General features: G+C 38.7%; 1 protein-coding gene across 1 annotated transcript; it reads right to left on the reverse strand.

Annotated features, from left to right (window-relative positions):
• Window positions 1-6,021: 6,021 nt before the first annotated feature.
• On the reverse strand, window positions 6,022-7,384 carry kcnj12b (potassium inwardly rectifying channel subfamily J member 12b). The gene has a single exon (XM_042505605.1). The coding sequence runs from the start codon at window positions 7,382-7,384 to the stop codon at window positions 6,104-6,106; it is 1,281 nt and encodes a 426-aa protein (XP_042361539.1). The 3' UTR covers window positions 6,022-6,103.
• Window positions 7,385-20,400: the final 13,016 nt, after the last annotated feature.

Raw genomic sequence — 20,400 nt, forward strand, 5'->3', positions numbered from 1 at the left:
AATTATTACATATAATAGAAATAAAAGATATTGATAATTAAAATAGAATTATGGAAAATACGTCTGGTAAAAATAAGTGCTGAAGTAATTTAATCTAAAGGTTAGGGGCTAACAGATCAACAGGGAAACCGTCTTTGACACAAAACCTGTTTATATTAATGTTCCCATTAACAATGACACAGTATTCACATTGCCTACTGTACAAGAGTGGCATAAAAAAACCACAAGTGGTTCTGAAATGTAATTTAAGTTACTACACATCAGAGGTTTATGTCCAGTATCAGAATCAACACATCCTGAATTGTGACACAGCGACCAACTTTGTCTCTGCTAGCATTTAGTTAGCGACAATAAAACACACACGCTAATTCAACACAAAGCCAAGCATCAATGTACACTGACTCACCAATCTGTAGATGTAGGTTACGTTAAAATAACATCCATCTGTGGGTGAAAACATCATTTTCGGCGTTTTAAAACTTCTCACGAGCGGGATAGCAGTACCGTCGCTAACTGCTAGCATAGCCGCATACAGTAGAGCCATTTTTTCTTCTGTACCAGTCCGTTTAAAAACACTTTTCTGTCCTTTTTTTGTTGGTGCAGGTCGGTTAAGGCTGAGGTCGTCCTCCCTCTCGCTATAATTTCCTTTTTGCGTTGAAAATGCGTTTGCGTTGGTTAATTCGGGTGAATTTAGCCACCAGTTAATCTTTAACACCGCCATAACGTCGACGTTGACTTACGTTAGCTACAATGAACTCTGACGTAATGACGTTCAAATCCAACTGCGCACGTTTCCAGTGTGCGATCTCCATTGTACGTATTATACGTAACTAAAGGCATTTCATTTCGGCAATATTTACGTAAAGAGGAAGAGTTCTGCTTTTTGACGTTGTAGAAACGTTGCTTTTCTCGTTTGTATTCACAATGAATGGGGATTTGAAAAAAGAATAGCTTCTCTCCTGAATATTTCCATACTCAATGATGCACAAATAGCTACATTTCTCATCATAACGTCTGAACTGTTGAATTAATACACAAATGAATGATGAAAATCATAAAAAATAAACAGTAATATAAAAATGGAAGTTTATTTTATGAAATATTGGTTCAGAAGAAGGGTTTACAAGGGAGACGCTTGTTGCCTTGCCTAACCTGACTGCATGTAACTGCCACTTGATCAGATTTTTTGTTAGATTCTTGGTAGATTTCCATTAACCCTCAAACTACGCAATTTGAAAAAAAGCCATTTATCGCAAAAAAAGTTTTTACATTTGAATTAGGTGGTATTTCAGGGGATTTGAAAAAGCCACATTTCACAAAATTGCAATGGAAACTCTTCTTTTGCTGTTTGGCTCCTTCAGGCATGATGCAGCAGGCGCCACAAGATTGCATCACATGACTATTCAAAAGTTGAGCCATGTGCTTTTGTTGCATAAGGAAATAGATTTAAATACAAGGTATTTATCATCATTGTAAGTTTATTTGGAAAAGACTGTATACATTCAACGAGTAGAAACTGTACATTTACTGTAAAAACAGAAGTGTATTTTGATAAGACAAAAGGCAAAGATTGTCACTGTTTCCTGGAGCGTCAACACCAGTTGGTATCTATAGCGTGTCATATGTAGACGTGAAAGTCCACTGAACAAGCAGCGATATTTGATGAGTTGGATGACAATATATTGATTTGGTTGTTACAACAATGGCTGCACATCCTGAAATGTCCTTAAAAAACATCCACTTTGTTGGTCTCAAACAGTGTCCTGCTGCGTGCCACACCATCTCCTATCCGCTCTTCATCTCAATGAGAAACTCAGCTCATATACATGTAATCTGAACTATGTCATATGTATCAAATGCATAAATATAACTGCGGTTTGCAGAAATGTACAATAGAACGTACATTTTATTGTCGTGAGTGGGCTGTTATATTTGTGCCTTTTACAGGATTTCTGAGCATTTCCAGTGATTGGAAACTGTGATGATGCCTTTGTTATTTATGGTCCAGCATTTCAGATATTAAATATGTGTGTTTAATTCAGCTAAAGCTGTCAGCTGATATAGATGTCATGTTGCTCAAGCTCACACCGCTCAATTAACTAAAGCTATTTCATGTTAAGTTATAATGTGTGTGTGTTTGTGTGTGCATGCTTGTGATCCCTTTTCCAGTGTTCAAGGTTACAGGGCAGAGAAATCATGCGGGACTGCCAAGTCTTGTCTGCACTTATGCAAAGACATGCCTGATTGGTTGCATAAGAGGGAAAGAGTGAAAGGAGAAACCTCTGACCCCAACCAGATACCGTCCCACCGAATCACAGCCATAAATTACTCTCCGTTCCTCCGTGTTTGTCAAACACCTCGCTCCCACTTTCTCGTCCCACTTATTTGTTTGAACTCGACAATAAATGTGTTCAGAAGATTCTTTCTGTAAAACAATCCCTGCACTTTGTGTCCATCTGCATGAAGGAAAAAGAAACCATTTGGCTTTGTGAGATATATTTTATTGTGGTAATCAACAGATGATTTTTTTTGTATTTGTCAATTTATAAATTGTTGTCTCACACAACAAAGTAAAACCCTGTGAGGAGAAAACAAGGTGCAGTCAAGATTGCTTCAAATGCATTTAGTGGAAGACAAGAAGAGGTTGTTCAGTTAAGTCCATCAAGCAAAGAGAGTATTTCCGATTTCTTGTATTGATCAAGAAACATACGATATTAACACTGATTCTTTTAAAATAATGCATAAATACTTAGAGTTTATTCAGCCAGAAAGATCATAAATCAAAAATAATAATACTTTATTTACAATAAGGACCTGACAAATGTACAATTCTCCCCTCTAGCTATACAAGCAGGATGTTGTTGGCCCTGCTCTTGGTTCAAATAGCAGTGGAACCACCATTTGTTTTCTGGAGCGAGCCCATTCGGATATTTTAAGCACAAGTCAGCAAGATAAAAATACTAATGTGTTGGAATTTGCTGAAATGGCAGTTGTGGAGCTTTTAGTTTGAGAAATGTGGAGGGAAAACTAATTCATCTCACCTGGGATAAGTGAAATAGTGGAACACAGTCTGACCTCATATCTTTATCACATGTCCTATTAAAAAAAAAAGAAAGAGACTAATGCCACTAGCCAAGAACACAAAAACACAACATAAACCACTACAGGATATCAGTGGATTCAACACTAGAACTTTACATATAAAGTGCATCAATCCTTTTTTTTTTTTTTTTTGCCAAACAGCAAATGAATGTATTTGTTGCCATGAAGCTCAGTCACCAAAATGAAATGTTGGCATTGTATGTTTCTGTAAATCATGCATGCTTCATACACATCATATCAACATTTTAAAGTGACGTACTGTATGAGCTGACTTTGTCATCAGGAGGTGGGGAAAATGTTGGCTGGTGAGATTCCTGCAAAGCTATAGACTTGCAGACAGATGTTTGACACCAACAATCACCAGCAGTTTTAGCGATTCATTGCTGTGTTTTCATCAGCGTTCCAGCCACAAAACGTGGGTATTTTGTAGTGACCCATCAGTACGTTTCCATCAGCTTTTTAGGCCCCAAACATGAATGTTTTGTAGCAAGTCACTGCTGTGTTTCCATTGGCTTTTTAGACTTAAAACATGACTGTTTTGTAGCAACCTGTCAGTGTTTTTTACCGAGATGTTGGCTGCATTTCCAGTGGGGATTCTGCCCCCACACCAGGGATTTTAAGCCCAAATATGATCTTATCATTATTATACAAGTGGTTTTTGTGCCTAAGCCTCACCACACTTCATTTAAAGTTTCTACGCATCTCCTACATAAGAAATTGCATATGTAACATGTCAGCAGTTTGCAGAAATGTACAATGCCAGCATTTTTCTGTGTTGCCAAATGTATGATCAGCATGAGCAGCTCAAAGTGAAACCAGGGCAGTCTGTGTATATCTGAACCAAACAAATGACTAAGTATTTTCTTAGTCATTTCTACTGTTTTTCACATATACTTTAATAATATACCAAAGCGTTTTCTCAGGATAAAATTTGATTTGTTTGCACTGATTTTCAGACATTTCATTTTTATTATTACTGTGACATAAGCTTCAAACTCATTTCTTACTTCTTCAAACTTTTTTTATATTATTCATACTTTTTAAATTGGGAGATAAACATGTATCCTGATATAACATTTATCATGATACAATAATGACACTATAATGCATCTAAATCTGAGCTGTTAAAATGCCCCCAAAATATGTTTTTTTTCCCACAGAACATGAAATGTGACAAACTCCCATGAGCATCTAAAACATTCAAGAGTCATTATGTTTGCTTCATACCAACATTCAAGTACTTAAAGAAATATTGTCAGAACTTTATTTTCATGTTACATCAAGGTTTCTCTTTGGTCAATATGTGTTTATATATATATATATGTCCTTTTAACTTCATACAGAGCACAGATGTGATACAATATTACTTAATTCTCTCTCCCATAAGCCATGTTGGCCTATGTGACAGGATTTCATTTTAGATCACTTTCATAAGATTGTGTGTGGAGGCCTTAAAAAATCATGTGTCAAGTCTTTGATTACCAGTATGTGAGAGTCACGGTTATATTCTCCTGTTCTTATTGTGTTTTAATGTGTAGAGGTCACAGAAAGGGATGAACTTTGAGGTGCTTGTTGTCTTTGGATTCTTCTAATTTTGTGCACATATGAGGAGAGAAGAGCTCATCTGTAACATATGGAGTTAGTGTGCAGCTTTTTATTTCCCTTTAGAATACGTATTGCATCTGAGAAGAATTACAACTGAACTCCCACTTCTGTGGTGAGCAGCATCTCCTCTCCTCCTGCCTGTCCTGCTCACACCTACTTCCCGCCTGCAGGACAAGAGGAGAGAGGGGGAGATCCCATGCTAAAGAGCCTTGAACTGCGATTTCTCTGAGCAGCATGCACGGGAATAAATTACAATACATTTCACGTTTTTTTCCAAATGGTCTGAATAAGTCAATACATTTTTGTCGCTAGTTGCATTTAAGAAATAAAGTGGTTAAGACAGTCTGAAAAGTTGCTAAACCTAACTTTGCAAACGCTCAGCACTTACATAACATAATATTCTATTATCACATACATACACATTACATATATTTGAGAGTTTTTCCTGAAATTTTACCACTTTAATCTCAATATCCGAGATTGCCCAGTGCTAGCCCTATATGGCCCTAATTTTCAAGTATGAGTCAATCCCACCATGCAGTGGGATCCAAAATAACATGTCATAGGGATGGGTGTAAATAGCTGAAAAGCTGCAGTGGGACTTTTCTCACCCAGGCACAAGCAGACACAGAAATATTTATCATCATCTGCTCAGGTCAAATGTTTCTCCTCTGGCTGAAATGTAAAGACAATAGTTTCCTCATTAGTATAAATAAATGACATGATGCACCATCAAGGTTGTTTTCCCTTTTTGTGATGGAAATATTTCAAACCCTACCTTGTCATGTGTCTCCATGGTTACATGCAGTCCATATTATGTATGTATATCAGTTGTATTTATGCCAACTAACTCCATTATCCATGGACTTTGTATAATGCATAACATTTAGTCTTTTTACACCTAAGTTATATCATTAAGATGAAAATCCACTGTTGATCTACACCTGTTTTTACCAAATTAAAGAGAAAGGAGAAATATTCAATCTGTTTAGATTTCTAAACATCATCTGCAAAGTGTCAATGTCACTCCACACACTTGCAAATTGTATATTTGTGGACTGTGAACCTATAGAGAGTCCCACCAAAACTATGAAACATTTCTCAAAATATCCATACAAAACTATGCTATTGTCATGCAATTTATTACTAGGATCATCTGTGAGTTGAAACAGTTTTGTTTGCACTTGATAAAGCTCCATAACCATCTCAGGGAAGCGAAGGAGTTAATCCAGTGAGAAATCTGATGAGTTTCATCCTCGCTCGTCTGATGGAGATCAGTACTACTGTCTCTCCGACTTCACTGGTGTCCTCGTGTCTGTAAAACGACAGTCATAGGGCTCTTCATATGTTGGCTGCATTGCTCTGCATCCAAAAACAAAAAAAAACAAGCAACAGGTTAAATCTCTGATTCTCTACGGGAGGACTTTTGATCACGTCCAGGAGTGGCCTGTTCATTTCCCAGTGCCGATGAACATCGCTTCTCATCCTCTTTCTCCACATCTGCCTCCTCCTCCTCATCCCTGCTGATGAAGGCCAGCTCGTTCTCATAACAGAAGGAGTTGGCACCGGATGTTGGGAATTTCCTTTCCTCCATGTCCTTGGCGCTGCATCTGGGGGTGGATGGTACTTCAAATGTTTTGTGAAAGTAGGCGTAATCTATCCTGTACTGGCTCCTCTCCTCAAAGATGACGGGCTCGAAGCGGTGACCCCACAGGATCTCTGAGGGCAGGTAGGAGCTGCGCGCCTGCGTCGTCATGGCTGTGGCCTCCACCAGCCCTTCAAGTATAATCACTATCTCAAAGTCAGATGTTTCCAGATCTTGCTTGCTGATGCCAAACAGTGGACTTTCTTCATCAATCTCGTGTATGACGGTGAGGGGTGCAACCAGGAACAGGCGGTCTGTGCCTTTGTCATAACCTACGTTCATGTCAATCTGATCCAAGGGGATGTATTCGCCTTCCTCTGTGTATCGCGGCTTGACGAGTTGGGCTCGCACATGAGCTTCAACAATGTGGCTCTTCCTTAGATTAGCAACCCTAAACATGAGGCACAGTTTCCCGTCACGCAAAGCGATGACTGCGTTGTGGCTGAACAGTAGAGTCTCTGCACGCTTCTTGGGCCTCGCCATCTTGGCCATGATGGCACCGATCATGAAGGCGTCGATGATGCAGCCCATGATGGACTGAAAGACCACCATGAAGACAGCAGCCGGGCATTCCTCTGTCACACAGCGAGCACCATATCCAATTGTTGTCTGGGTCTCAATGGAGAACAAGAAAGCTGCCACGAAAGTGTTAACCGCCGTGACACATGGAACAAAGCTGTCGTCCCCTTCGGGATGGTCCATGTCACCGTGTAGGAGGCCGATGACCCAGAACGCCAGGCCGAATGTCAGCCAGGACACCACAAACACCAGGCTGAACAGCAGGAACATGTATCGCCAGCGGATGTCCACGCATGTTGTAAAAATATCAGATATGTACCGCTGCGACTTCTCGTCCATGTTTGCGAAATGGATGTTGCACTGGCCGGCCTTGCTGACGAACCGGCTGTGGTATTTGCGTCTCGTGTGAATCTTGCCATTGCCGAAGCTGCCCACAGCAGGCATGGTACTTAGTCTCAGGCCTTCTTCTTCACAGGACACGAAGCTGTGGTGGTGGGCCCTTCCCACACTCATGCCTCAGTGGGGCACAGCTTCACACGATCAGCCTGGCTCATACAAAACTGACCAGGCTCACAGGAAGTGCGTAGCTCCGTCCAAAACAGACTCAGTGTTAACTGGAATAAACAGGTGAAGCACAAAAGTAGTTTCCTGTAAAGGAAGGACAGATAAAATATTATTATATAGTATAAGTCTATCTGCATACAATCTAATTTTATTAGGGGAATAGCTTTCACCTGTAAAAAGGAATATGAATGCATTTAAATTTGTTTAAACAGAAAACAGTTAACAGTACAGCAATAGTTTTCGATACTAAATTAACGTGTTGGTGCTTCTGGCACCAGAAAATTGCACATTGTGTACACTGGAAATAAGCCAACAAACATGATGTAAATTTCCACTTAGATTCCCCTGTAAGCAGCGGCGTCTTCAAGGAGGGCCAAGGTGTCCAGGAGCCACCTGATACAATTGATGGCAACCCTACTGGCAAAAATACTTTGAGGCCAATGTTACTGTCTTTATGAGGCTGTGGCACAGTAATTGTTTATGCCAGCATGAAGACAGCGGTAAGTAATCCATTAGTACCAACCATGTCATGCTCGCTTGCCAGGAAAAAGAATATGCAATGTTTTAAATTAGGTTTAAAAAGTTTGGCGATGGAAAAACTGGCATGCCAGTTTTCAAAGAGGTCCCTTGATCGACTATTTTATTTAAACAATGAATCGTCGAACATGTATAGATACTAACACATTAAAACAGGATTGTTGTGGAACTCAAAACATTAATTGTACAGGTATTAGACTTTAAACATCAAATAATCATTAACATTAACTGTAAAATAAGAAACCAAAGTATATCATTATGTGATTCCTTAAATGAATAGTGTGTAGAGTTTAGGGGGATTTAGTAGCATCCACTGGTTCTCCCTCTTCCCAATGTAAACAGATCAGGCAATTTGAACAGGTAAAAACGCTGAATAAAGCCATTTTAGTTTAAAGAATCAGTGTTTTTAGGATGCTGTTGTTGCAGAGAGGCTGCTAACTATGGTGGCCAATGCAAAAATGTAAAAATAGCCCGACAGAGCCAGAGTTTGGTTTGTCGGTTCAGGGGTACTGTAGAAACATGGCGAGGGTGAAGACTTGCAAACTATAAATGACAAGAAAAACACCTTTATTTTCAGGTGATTATACAATAAAGAATACATACTTATTGTATTATATCACATTTATCCAATATATATCCCCAAATCATACACACTGAACCTTTAACTCACGCTGACATGGTTTTTAATTAGCCTATATACCTCAACAGCATAATCAAATCCCTGATATTCAGATATGACCGGTGTGCCAACCCAAGATTTTCAGTGGCCCCATTTTACCGCCCCTATAAAAAATGTATGAAGACACCACTGCACGTAAGTTATTCCAGTGTGAGATAAAACAGTTTTCTTTGTTCGTTTGTTTCTTTGCAAAGTTTAAGAATATTACATATTATTATATTACATAATATTATATATTTCTCTTTGTTCCAGCACATCATTGACTATAACTACTTTTTGACACTTGTTTAGAAGAGACGTCTGCTATTTATGATGAAGTCAAAAATATCTAGACTTCTGTAAGGAGTCCCTCACTGTCAACTCAATAGTTTTAGGAGATGTTTCTAATAATAGCTGATTGTTTACAAAGCTTTTCCAGCCAAAGTTTGTAGGATTTCCACGTAATCATTCGTTTTTATTGATTTGGTAACATAATTTGATTGTGTTTCCTCTTAATATTGTCAAAATGTAGTTTATAAATGTAATTTACAGTAATTTTCAAGCTGTTAATATAATGATTCATTTATGCTGAACAATTTAGGACATGTTGGAAATTATATACATTTTTTAAGCACAGCTACTTTATTTGTAATATATCCTTTAATAGCAGACGTTTGATTTTCTGTCCTACCTCTCTTCCCCCTCTGCTCTTTTGGAAATACTCTGGTGTATACAATACATGTTTCTCTGATCAACAAGGTACAGAAATAGCCAGCTAATCCAATGCCCTGCCATTTTATATGACGTATCTTCTGTTTCCTCCAGCTGGCACAACTATTAGAGTCACTGGAGTACTGTGATGAGGCTGTGTGATTCCCCTGTGAGGCCAAACTGGAAAATAATATGGGCTGAGAAAGACGGGGCAGAATTGGGTATCATAGACGAGACAGACTCAGATACAAATGGTTTGTAGGCAGGAATCAATGGAATCACTTCGGGTGCATTAATGGAAAATACATTTTTGAAAAAGCGGAACTTTACCCCAATCAGCCCTCAGCACAAGCCTGTGCTGGATTTGTTGTCCTAGAAATAAAATGTGTGCCATCTTTCATATGATTTACAGCAAATTGTGTGCCATAAAGCTTTGATTTAAAGTTTTTTTAAGCATGTAGTGCACAACCAGGATTATACAGTGCATGTATTAAAAATCAGAACATCCTGTTCCACAAACACATTGCACCAAAAGAGAAATCTGTGATCCCAAACAAGAGTCTACAGTCATGCTAATGACCCCGTGAGGCTGTAGGCTTTGCTCTCTTATGCTAAACATTATGTGCATGCTGACATGCTCACAGGGTTTAGCAGGTATGATGTTTATTTTCACCAGCTTAGTTTAGCGCATAAGCATAAACCAGCCCAAAGCACAAAGTAGGCCTACAGTTGAGGCTGATGGGAATGTCATTAGTTTTGCAAATGTATGTCCAAAAACCAAAAGTATTAGATTGAAATTTTGACCGAATGATGGCACTAAATGAAAGGTACTTAAACAACATTCATATCCACCTTAGAATGCATTGTTTAACAACTGTAAACAAAAAATATCAAATCATTCACTGAAAAATTACACAGCTCATGCAGTATAATCCATGTCTTATTTATTCAGTTATATGCTCAGTTCTTCCCAAACACGTGTTTTTGCTAAAACCTTATTATTTAAAACACTTCTGCAACAATCTCACACAGGGATGAAGAACATGCCTGGGCAAGTGCGTTCATTTCAACTCTGCTCAATGAAATGTACGAGCAGAGTTCAAATGAAGACGCTTACCCAGGTGCACTGCTCATATGCACAAGAGTTGTGAATAGGAAGGTTTTAGCAAAAATGCATGTGTTTGGGAAATACTGAGCATACGACTAGATAAATGAAACTACGTTTGAAAGTTTGAAAATAGATGTCTTGTTATAGTTTTCTGTCGTTAAACTTGGTTCCCTTTTGCTCCTATTCATGAATAATGTTTGCCGTTTTTGGATTCTTCGTTCACTGTGGAGGCATGCAGGAAAAATAACGTTTTCTTCATCAATTCAACGTAATTTAGGGTGAATAACTGATGTACAAAGGGTCATTTTATGGGAGAAGTATTCCTTTAAGTTCAAGTTAATGGTGACATGTATAGGAGCAGTTAAATGCTTGCCCTGTCATCTTTTGTGAACATGTAAGGCATTAAGAAACAACAGAAAATGTCCGACATATTGAAAGAAATTAGTCGATTCAGAAAATTGTTTTTTGTAAAAGCTAAGGAAAAATGTCCAGGGAACTATACATTTATAATTGTCATAAGTATATATTTTAAATAATTTTACAGAATTATTATAATTTGAAAGCAGATTTTCAGGTGACTTCGTGTTATTTTTAATTTATCTATTATTTTACTTTCACTTTTTTGTTGTTTGTTGTTTGTTTTTCAAATTTGTGATTTTCTTGTAAATTTGAATAATTTCTTGCTAATTTCTGGGTATTTTTTTCTGAAGTTGCTCATTGCCTTCTTCGCAAGTTTTTGGAAAAAAAAAATCAAGCCAATTTGCCCAGGTTTTAAAGGGTTAATGTCACTTGCTTTAATAATGTTCAGCTGCTCCGATTCTTCATTTGATCGTTTTATTAACACAGATTTAATTCACTGATGGAACTTCAGTCATTTCAAATCATAAAATAAGACCCTGTCACACCATCCCACTGCAGCCTCGAGGGACCCGGAGGGAAGCACTTCTTCAGCTACAGATCAGCACAAGGTGCCGTGCTGGTCAGCAATCATTATTATAATTACTGTAGTTTATATTATATTTTCTTTTAGGATATCTGAAAACAAGACTGGCTGGGTATACTCAGCTCAGGAACCATGGTAGAAATGTTTAACTCCTTGAAACCTGGGCAAATTGGGTTGATTATGAGCAACTTAAGGAGAAATGCCCCATAAATCAGCAAGAAATTAGTAAAAAAGTTCCAGGAAAATTACCTGAAAAAAAAAAAAACACTGAAAAGAGAAAAGAAAACAAGATAATGTCCTTTCGAGAATAATAATAGTATGTTTATTTTTTCTTTGACATAATTTTAATTACATATTTAAAGAGTTATTAATGTAGTTTTCTGGCAATTTCCCCCCTTTTTTGCTGTTAATATCTAAAATCCACCCCCAGCTAATTGTCTTTTTTTTGCAATTTATAGGACATAGTATCTTGCCAAGTGGCTACTTAAGTGTTTTCCATGTTTTAGAAAGAATCACACCAATTTTCGAAGGTTTAGGTGGTTTAAATGCTTGTGCAGCACAGGCAAACTGATTTCAGATCCTACAGGGTTAAGAATATTGGTTATGGGTTTTTTTAAGAGACAAGGTGCAGCCAACATCAATTAACATACCTCAGCGCTTTGAGTCTGTGCAGTTATAAAGCCACAGGGATTTCATCTTTCATAAAACTTCCAAATGGGGTCACTAAAGCTGTGGTGTAGGAGTCCTCAACATGAATACTCTATAGCTATGGATAGATAGACATGCAACAGAACAGGTATGAAACATGATGAATTGTACATAAACTTTCTGCGCAGATTTAAGTTGAGGTACCCTCAATCGTAACAGTTTAAAGTACAGGTTCCAGGATGGCAAATGACTGGCCAAATTTGACATTTTTGCATGTTTTAGTATGTGTATGTATGTATTTTTACGCAGTAGTTTTTCATTGCTCAACAGTAGTTGCTAGGAAGCAAAGGATATTAATATCTAATATTCTGTGCGACTGCTCCTCAGCTCTCACAGGAGCCACACGCTGCATGCTGGGCTGTGAGCTCGGTGCTGGAGCAGGGATGAATCTATTTCTCTGCTGACGTTTGTCACAATTAAGACAAAAAAATGAATTTGACTTGAACAGTGACAATCAACAGGTCTCTCATTGGAAGGGTGTTGGCTCCAGTTTTATATTTAGTTTTGTCTAAAATCACAAGCAGCTTACCTTGTGTGCTCAATAAATGTTGATTCCCAACTTTCTTCCAGATCTCCCAGTCTTTTAGCCAAACTGCTGCATGTTTCTCCTCTGGCTTCCTTCAGCTCTTTGTCTTCTGTTACGGGTAGAACCACTCTATCCTCCTGAGGCAGAAAAGTAAACGTCCACAGAGTACCATCATGCCTGTGCCTCCTAGTTTTAACGTGTCTCTTTTTTCTCTCAATAAGCAGAACATTACAATCACTCCCACTGTCAAGTCCTCCAAAGCTACAGTGCGATTGATTTCCAGCTGATCAGAAACAGACAAGAAAATAGGAAATGACTTTGGTGAAGCAGTGAATTTTGACCCTCGAAATAGCACAACAACTTGATCACAGCTATCCCAAATGAAAAGTCTGTAAGGCTCACATGGCCTGAAGTCCGATCCAATCAAAAAATCCGTCTCTCACAGCTTATTTTAGAGTCATGGGCAGTCGACAGTCTCACACTTTCTTGGTATATCTGCTATCTGATCTTGTTCTGCTGCAGAACCCACTCTGTATCCCACATCCAGTGAACTATTGCTCACTGCTCAGCTCTCGTCCTCCCCCTCCCTTTCACGGTGTCACTGTAGATACTTGGCATTTGGAGACTACATGCTCTTCCCCTAACAAGTGTTACACCGGTGCTGGTCAGCAATGTTCAGAGTTGAAAGAACCAACTGGTTTACTCAGGACGGATGGAGGTAGAGACCACAAGCGGCTGGAACATAAACATATACATTTGGATTTTTCTGGTTTTGATCTGATTTTGATTACGTTTAACTATCTTTCCTTGGAGGTATGTCTTATTTCGGGACAATATTACTTTTAAAGACAGGAACACACCACTGCTGTGTGGAGTAATATGTCTTTAGAGCCTTTCTTTCTTTCATAAAAGCCAAAATAAAGACACTCTTTTGGTACATTACTGCTCCAGATGTTTAATCTACGATCAAATTGAATTGAGAATGTTTTTTTTCTTTTTCTTTTTACTGCCCTAAATATGACGTTATAAGGGATTAACTTTGCAGTAAAATAGCCTCCATTTATGTTGATTTATTTTGGTTGGATGACTGAAAAATCTGAATTATGTTTAGAAGGGGAATTTTTTTTGTTGCAGACTGTTTTTCGGGCCTGGGAGAGAAGGCAGAGTATTATGTTTGGTGACTAAGCAGTAAGATAACATGTATTTTGGACTGGTCACTGCAACATTATTGTAATGGTGTCTTGGAAACCCATGAGGGTTGGGCAGTATGTTTGTGTGCAGGACACAGAATAAAACATTCAATCAAATCCATCCAAAAAGAAGTGATTCCTACTTCTTGTTCACTACCATACTCTGTAATCTTATCTTTATTTTCTAACTAAAACCAAACAGATCACGGAGTGGGTGGTGTGGTCTCCATTTTGACTCATTCAGAAAGCGAAGCAGCTCCTGCTGAACACGCTCAACTTTGAAAAGCCCATGTAGGCAGTCCCTTGTTGAACATCACTCATGCGTTGTGTGTGCATGCCTGGATGGCAGAGGATATCGGTGACTAACTTGTGTACCACAGGGCTAATAAGCAGTTGTTCCCTTGATAGTTGTAAAACAAGCATATGAGGGGCAAAGATTGCGGCCGCGGATGTGCACCATGAATTGCACATCACTTGCAACAGCTATCTGCCTCGTCTCAAGGTCTGATTCACTAAAGATGTTGAGCTACAGATATTACAGCGCAAACACGGCACACTAGTTTTGCAGCTGAGTGCAATTTGCCCTTTTTTTTTTTTTTTTGCAATTATCCATGTGGCGAAGTATAAATATTGCCTTTGCACCAAGACCACAGTGGGCAGAACAAAGAGCAGAGAGTAAGATTTTTTAAAATTTCAGATGTTTAACAGCAGGATCTGACCGACGTGGTGCAAAGGAATTCCTAAAAACGTCAGGCAGAAGTATTTTTAACATGACCTTTGAGACTATAGTGCTGTTTGATCTGTGTTCACTAAACCAGTATCATCATATATTTTCATGAGGACAAGCACACACATCTATGAAGAGACGTCACAGTACATATTTTTAAAAATAATTAACCTTTTCCTACAGCACATTTCGAAACTGTAAGACTGTGTGTGTGTGTTCCTGTGTGTGGGTCAGCTAAAGCTCTGCATCCACACTATGTTTCTGTTACTGTAGTGTCACCATGGTGCCAGGCCTGTAAATGGGTTATGGGTCCAGTTATGTGATGGCAGACCAGATGGGGATGTGAAGTGTGCTATAGGGACACAGAGAGCCCGGCCGATACCTCGTACCCAGCGAGTTATTTAAAGGCCGCCTCACTGCGGCAGGACAAAGTGGGCCAGGCTCGACCACACTCAGGACACGAGCTGCAGTTTGATCACCTTTCAGATAATCAGCACGCACTCTAATGATATATATCGAGTGTTACGTCATGTTGTGGTTATCCCTGTGTGGTACAGGACACACAGGATGTTTACTTAAAGCTCAGTCAGAAATAACCGGTTCTGGCAGGACACTCAGGATCAGGAGCATGGCAGGTACTCCAATTGTACAACTGTGTAACCGTCTGTTTGGTTCAGTCCACCAGCACTCCTGCAGCTCATGCTCTCTTGCTGCAGCTACCACTCATTGTTCTATTGTCTATAATATCTATCGCTGTAACACGTGGTCTTTAATTTTTTTGGGAATAAAATTAATCACACAGTCAACCCATTTATGTGTTAACATGGGCATGTGCACAGAAAGACCCCAGGAGGACCTCAAGCACCTGCACTTTTGCCCTCTCGCTAGATGCGAGTGCACTTTTTGCAAGAAATTTATTCTATTGCTCTGCTAACTTGAATTGAGATTAACTGATTTAATCTTACATCTCTTCAAGAAAAAACAAATGTTTTCATTCAGATTGTAAAATGTCATTATGCAGGGGTAGCAATTTTCATAAAAATGTATACACCAATTTAGACAGTAAATCTGTCTTTTATGTGGAAAACAAACTTAGCAGAGGTGGAGTTTTTTTTTTTAAAAAAAATGTCATTTTGATAGACAGCAAAAAAAAAAAAATCAATGTAAAAAAAGTGACAATAAAAGTAATGAACAAACAACCATACAAACATGCAATGCCAGGGGTAAATAATAAAGCTCAGTACAAATACAAATTTAAAATGGTGCAATAAGATTAAAATAATAATAATAAAATAAAAGGTATATACTAAAACTTAATCAATACATTAAATTTGAAGCACATATTTCTCATATTTCTGTTCTTCACAGCTTTTCTATCTCTATTTTTCTATATCTTAGGTAGACAGTTTTCGAATGTAGTACTTCCTTTTTGAAGGGATAAAAAAAGGGTTTGTTTTCAACATCTTACATTTGTGTATATTATCAGTGGTGAAGTGCAGCCTGCAGCAAGCTGCCATGTCTGTGGAAAGCTGTGACAGCCGCTCAGAGCTCAGGAAGCTATGGCCGTTTGATTTTGCAGCTCAGGGCGGCCAAACTGACAGCTGGGGATAGTTTAACTTTTAGCTGCAAAGTGTGGTGAGAGAATATTCACAGTCTATCAGTAAACAGAATAGTGTAATTATTGCAGTGAGCCACACTTGCTGTTAGACTTGTTTTTGGCAGTAGTCTGTGCTTCCACAGTAGGTCACAGTAGCCCAATGATGAAGTTTTTTTTTTAAACTTCTATGGATAACAAAATGTTTAAAATAATAACTTGTACCCATCTTAGGAATAGAGCTAACTTCAATGCAACAACCTCCGAGGAAATGGTTGCAACATAGCCGTGATCACAAGGAGGAGAGATAAAACAAAATCTAGAGATATGTAGAGAGGGATATTCATGTCTCTGTTGGCAGCCAACACCGACAAAAACAACCTGAGTGGGGAAGAGAGGCGTTGTGCTCCCACCCAAGAAAGAAATGCTGCATACACAAGACACAGGAGTTTTTTTAGGGAGCTGTTCACTAACCTTCCTGCTCCAGTTAGGGAGCATGCTTCAGGCTAATCAGCATCCTGCGTTATTATTATAAAGTGCCCTAACCTTATGATAAACAGAGAGATCGTGTTGATGTTACACAAAAATGTCAGGTCGCTCTTACTGTCAGACTTTGATTAAAACTTTCTGTTCTTTTTCCTCCAACAAGTGGATGACAAAGTAATTTCTCCTCACATAACATAATGTTAAGAATCAGCTGTGTTTTGCTTTGCTCAGACATGTTTAATTTCATTTATTGTGAGACTCTTTTTCATGACTCTGTCTTCTTTTTAGGGCTGCCTTGCAGTGTAGGCAGTCTCTGACAATGCTGGAATAGACACTTTTCTGCCACTGAATCAGGCTTTCACTGAAGGGACGTGCACACACATCTGCATTTTCAGAACAGCCAATAGGAACACTCTCCCTCTGAAATGACCTGTGATTGGCTGAAAAAGCCTGAAAACAGAGCCAAGAGGAGGCGTATAGTTTTCTTCCAGTCTAATAACGTCACAATATGCTCAAAGTTCATTATGGGATTTTTGCCTAATGACACCAAAATTAAACTGCCAACCCACCTTTAACTGATTTCGTATTGGATCTAATGGAAATATGTTTCTCATCTATTTTTGCACTAACAAAACTTTGCTTGTTTGTTTCTGACACATTTTACTCACAGCACATGCAAGAACTGACTGTATTAAAGCGCTTTCCCAAATACCAATCAGCCTCATCATCCTCCATGCCGAGGCCAGCGTTGCCAAACTCATGTTGGTGCCAAATTTATATTTGTCTCAGATGAACAACGTAGGATCTATCCATTGTCATGGAAACACTGATAAATTTGAGTTGCATGTAGGTCACACGCCTCTGGACCTGATTTTGTAACACCGTGATCCACATCAAATTGGGGAAAAACAAGCCCATGCAGCTCCTTCCTGTTCATTTAAAAACACAAATGCAAACCTGTGTTACGTGAGAGGAAAAATAAGCAGAGTTGTGGTCCCGTCAGCTGCATTTTAAATGCCACTGAAGTATATCATTGGGAAAGCAGGCTGTGCTCGCTGATCGGACCAGCCTCTGTGCTGGTTGCAGTAATTGATCTTTGCATGACTAAATGGGCCACTTATTTTTACAGCCTGAGCAGGTGCAACTGTGCGCTGGTGTTTCTACATCAGCCGCTGATCAGTCATGAGGGCCGCGAGCATTTGTGGGGCAGCTCGTCTCAGAACAAACCCTGCAGGTGCACACACGCACTCACACAGACTTTTCTACACTACTTCACACACAAAGGAACGCAGAAACAAACTGAGAGAAGTTTCTATTTGAGATTTGAGAAAAATGCTTTCCTTATTCTTATCTCATGCTGTAATCAGCATAAATGTCACAACATGAGAAACTAATGTAGAAGAAATAATGAAGGAGAAAACAAAAAGAATGACAATACATTAAAATAATGCAAGCAGCAACTTTCAGGGCTGAAAAATGAAGCCAATGCAGAAGTGCCCAAAAACTGCAGTCCCTTTAAAAGCCACTTGAGGCTGGCTCCAAAAGCAAGTAAATCCCCATAAACACCGTGTTAAATTTCCCAACTTTACAGCAGAAATAAATATGTGGTACAAAAAAGAGAAAACGTGGTCTCTATAGCTAGTTTCGACATTCTGTGCAGGGGCTTAATTTTTATAAAACTTGCCCGTTTCCATTTTACTAAGACTTAAAACGGTGCATATTTAAGAGCGGGACTGTCTGTAAAGCGTTGCTACAGTCTGTGAGTCAGATCCACCTCTCGCTCTTCTACCCTCCAACTTTTGGCTCAGAAAAAACAAGATATTGAAGGGCGAAGCACTGAACATGAAAGAAGAAAAACTGAGAAAAAAATGCAAATCCTCAAATTTGAGAAGCTGGAAACAATTTTAAATGACTTAATGATAATCAAAATATTTGCTGATTGATTTTCTACCCCATCACTTCACAATTATTTCACTAAATGTTTAGCTACTGTTTAACCACAAGCTTTTTCCTGCATTTTCAACTAAGTAAGAATGAACTTTCATGCATGTGATTATTTTATTTTATCAATAACAAACATATTGTATGATGAGTGGATACAGTTTGAACTCCACTTGGCAAGTTAGGGTTTACATTTTTGATGTTTGGTGTTTCAAAATGAATCTCACCTTCCTGATGTGGAAAACATGTTGGTTTTCAGTTGCAGAATTGGTGTTTATGATGTTTTGAATGTCAAAGCAGTCCAAAGGTGTAGAATTATATCCATGATGATAACTCTGAGAATCAGCTTTGCTCTTTCAAAAGAGTCATATCACATGACTGCAGCTTCACACGCGGGAGTCACAGGGAAGGAGAGAGGAGTGTTGGGTTTTAATGAGGTGCGATGTTCCTCTTTAGGAATATGACTCCAAGGAACATATTAGGTCTTCTGCAAGGATGCTGAGAGCTATGATGTATAATTTACACAGAAATCAGATCTCTGGGATGTAGACATTTAAAGGGACAGTTACATTTTTTGTCTCTTACCTGTAGTGCTATTTATCAGTCTAGATTGTTTTGGTGTAAATTGAGTGTCGGAGATATCAGCCATGGAGATGTCTGACTTCTCTTCAATATACTGGAACTAGATGGCACTCAGCTTGTGATTCTCAAAGTGCCAAAAATATGTTTAAAATGCTCAACAGCAACGTCTCTAACCCTAACCCTAACCCTAACCCTTTCTTTCTACCAAACTACACCCATCAACTGTATCACCTCTCAGAGGGAAACATTCTAGATAAGATTTATTAACCCATTGACACCTGAGCATATTGACCTGATTTCTTTCAAAAACATGGGAAGAAGGCAATGTGCAAGGAAAGAAGAAATGACCCATAAATTAGTAAGAAATTAGTAGAAAGTAAGAAAATTACTAGAAAATTTTCAAAAAAAAAATAAAAAGGTGCTTAAAAATTGTACATTTTACATTTACATTACATTTTACTGTAGCTTTAAAAAAAAAAATCGAGATCTCCAATTTCCTGCACTTTTTCGGATATGTCATACCGAAATCCTCAGTGACTTTTTCCCACGTTTTTAAAAGAAACTGCACTAATTTTCTCAAGGTTCAAAGGTTTAAATACTTGCAGCAAAAGAAAAGTGTTGATCAAGGTTTCAAAGGGTTAAGCATTAGGGGTTAACTGAGGCAACCTGTAGCAAATCTCTGAGCAATGTAAGGCAGCGTGTTCAGCGTTGTAGTTAGCACACAATCATTTAGACGCGATTGCCAAATGTTTGGGATCTCTATGCTATGACACCAGGGTCCCCTCTGACTCTCCTCCTTGTGTTTGACGTCTGAGTCCTGCTGAAGTGTGTTATCACATGCAGGCTCAGTGCAGATGATGCTCCACTAATGAGGTACTGAAATGTGCGCTCCCTCTACAGCGGATATCAGAGTTGTCCTGCTCCAACCTCCTCGTTTGCTGCTCCTGAGAGCTCAGGTTCATACTGTGTCACACACTGTCACCAAGTGTTGACAAAAGAACAATGCACGGTGGCTCAGGTTTTTTTTGGTTTGTTTGTTTGTTTGTTTGGGTTTTTGTTTTTGTTTTTTTGACCATACATTTAGTTCTCACATTTATTATGGTCCTACCAACTCTGCTATATCAACATGTATGTAACATCTGTGCATGTCTATAACAGCTCTTTGTCCTTAAACAAATTTGCCAACTTTAGGCAAATATTGACACGGTTCTTTAGCTTTAATATAATTTCTTATCCAAATGTATCTGTAGACTT

Source organism: Plectropomus leopardus, chromosome 17, assembly GCF_008729295.1.
Source record: "Plectropomus leopardus isolate mb chromosome 17, YSFRI_Pleo_2.0, whole genome shotgun sequence".
Classification (NCBI taxonomy): Eukaryota; Metazoa; Chordata; class Actinopteri; order Perciformes; family Serranidae; genus Plectropomus; species Plectropomus leopardus.